Source organism: Ctenocephalides felis, unplaced genomic scaffold (assembly GCF_003426905.1).
Source record: "Ctenocephalides felis isolate EL2017-DRISC unplaced genomic scaffold, ASM342690v1 CF-g0.4_SCAFFOLD_02271, whole genome shotgun sequence".
NCBI classification, from domain to species: Eukaryota; Metazoa; Arthropoda; class Insecta; order Siphonaptera; family Pulicidae; genus Ctenocephalides; species Ctenocephalides felis.
The window spans coordinates 7,915-9,682 of record NW_020538425.1 but is presented as its reverse complement, the minus strand read 5'-3'; the positions used below and the strand labels follow the sequence as shown (position 1 = coordinate 9,682).

Below are 1,768 nucleotides of genomic sequence, written 5' to 3'. Positions count from 1 at the left end.
ATGAAGGAAATTCATAATTCTTCAAAATATATTATTTTACGCGTACAACAAGAGAGCTTCGGAAGTATTATGGATGGCTTCGGAACTGATCAGAACTTATATTCTAAATTAAAATCTTTAAATCCTTTTATTGATGGCGAAGGCTTGCTGAGAGTTGGTGGAAGACTCGAATATGCTAACATATCGTATGAACAGAAGCATCCTATAATACTTCCCAAGTCTCATTATTTATTTATTTATTTATTTAAATATATAGCCCACAGATTTCTCCAAGAGGACTCAAAAACACAATTATTTTACATAATGAATAACAATTAAAATATATACAAAATTACAATATACAGTTAGTAACATAAAATGCTTAAGATAAAATTATTATTATTATTATGTTACCGAATTATTTTTACGCGGCGAACATGAAAGACTTCTGCACGCCGGCACTCAAACCACACTTTCGGTTGTGAGACAAAAATATTGGCCAATTGATGGCCGCAATACAACTAAAGAATTAATTCATAAGTGCGTTAAGTACACTAGATTTAAGGCGGCGGCTGCAGAACAACTTATGGGCAGTTTACCAGTCGATCGTGTTAATGTGAAACGTCTGTTTTTAGCTGTAGGGGTAGATTATGCAGGTCCAGTTATGCTGCGGGCGAGTCGGCTACGTAAGGCTTCTCAAATCAAAGCGTACATTGTTTTATTTGTGTGCATGTCCACCAAGGCAGTTCATTTAGATCTAGTTACGGAATTATCGACAGAAGCCTTTATAGCTACGTTGAAAAGATTTGTTTCACGGCGCGGTAGGTGTTCGATCATTCATAGCGATAATGGCAAAAATTTTGTAGGTGCTAATAAAGTTTTAGCTGAGTTATTTAAATTGTTTAAAGCAGAAGAAAATAAGCGACCTTTAATTTCAGCCGTTACACAACTAGATATTACTTGGCAGTTTACACCTACGTATGCTCCACACTTTGGTGGTTATGGGAGGGGTCGATAAAAATAATGAAATCACATTTGCGTAGAGTGATTGGGTAGCATTGTTTAACTTACGAGGAATATGTTACATTACTTACACAGGTCGAGGCAGTACTGAATTCACGTCCTTTATTAAGTATATCGGATGACAGCACAGATGCGTCATATTTATGCCCCAGTCTTTTTTTAATAGGTGATATAATGACTCCTGTACCAGAACCATACAATCTATGATTAAATGAATTAATTGAATATATATATGAATATAATTATTATTATACACATACATATAAATATATAATTATTCAAAATAAAAATGTATAGATCTTGTTTTATTAAAAATGTTTTATAAAGAAATGTTCCATACTTATATGCAGAATTTACGAAGGCGCGCGGCGAGCAGTGCTGTTGCTAGTCGTTGCAAATCAGTGACGACTTACACGGGTGTTATATGAGCGCGAGCGTGTTCTTGCTCAGGTTTTCTCTACTTTTGGATGTGTTCTACCACATAAAATAAAACGAAATTTTGGACATTGAAAGAAAATTGAATAGCCTTTCTAATGATGCTAATTACAAATTAGTCCAAACAACCGCACTACCCAAAAATTCAAATCAAAAAACTATTTTCACTTTTTCATGCACTAAAAAATAATTATTAAACAATATTTGTTAAAAATAATATAGTACACACCGTTGTGAATAGAATGGCGTTATTTGTTTATCGATATCTTTTACAGTTGCGACAAAAAACGACTTTGAAAAAAGGGGCCACTTTCACACATTTTCAATGATA

At 33.7% G+C, this 1,768-nt stretch overlaps 1 protein-coding gene across 1 annotated transcript; it reads left to right on the top strand.

The window, feature by feature from the left end:
* Positions 1 to 997, top strand: LOC113380630. Its single transcript, XM_026619797.1, has 2 exons — positions 1 to 185; positions 424 to 997. Exons 1-2 carry the CDS (start codon positions 1 to 3, stop codon positions 995 to 997), a joined length of 759 nt encoding a protein of 252 aa, XP_026475582.1.
* Positions 998 to 1,768: the final 771 nt, after the last annotated feature.

Bases quoted from the DNA above. Each gene is read 5' to 3' on its own strand.
- LOC113380630 (XM_026619797.1), top strand. From the start codon at position 1: ATGAAGGAAATTCATAATTCTTCAAAATATATTATTTTACGCGTACAA. The intron at 186-423 runs GTATGAACAGAA...CGAACATGAAAG, and splicing joins CTCGAATATGCTAACATATC to ACTTCTGCACGCCGGCACTC.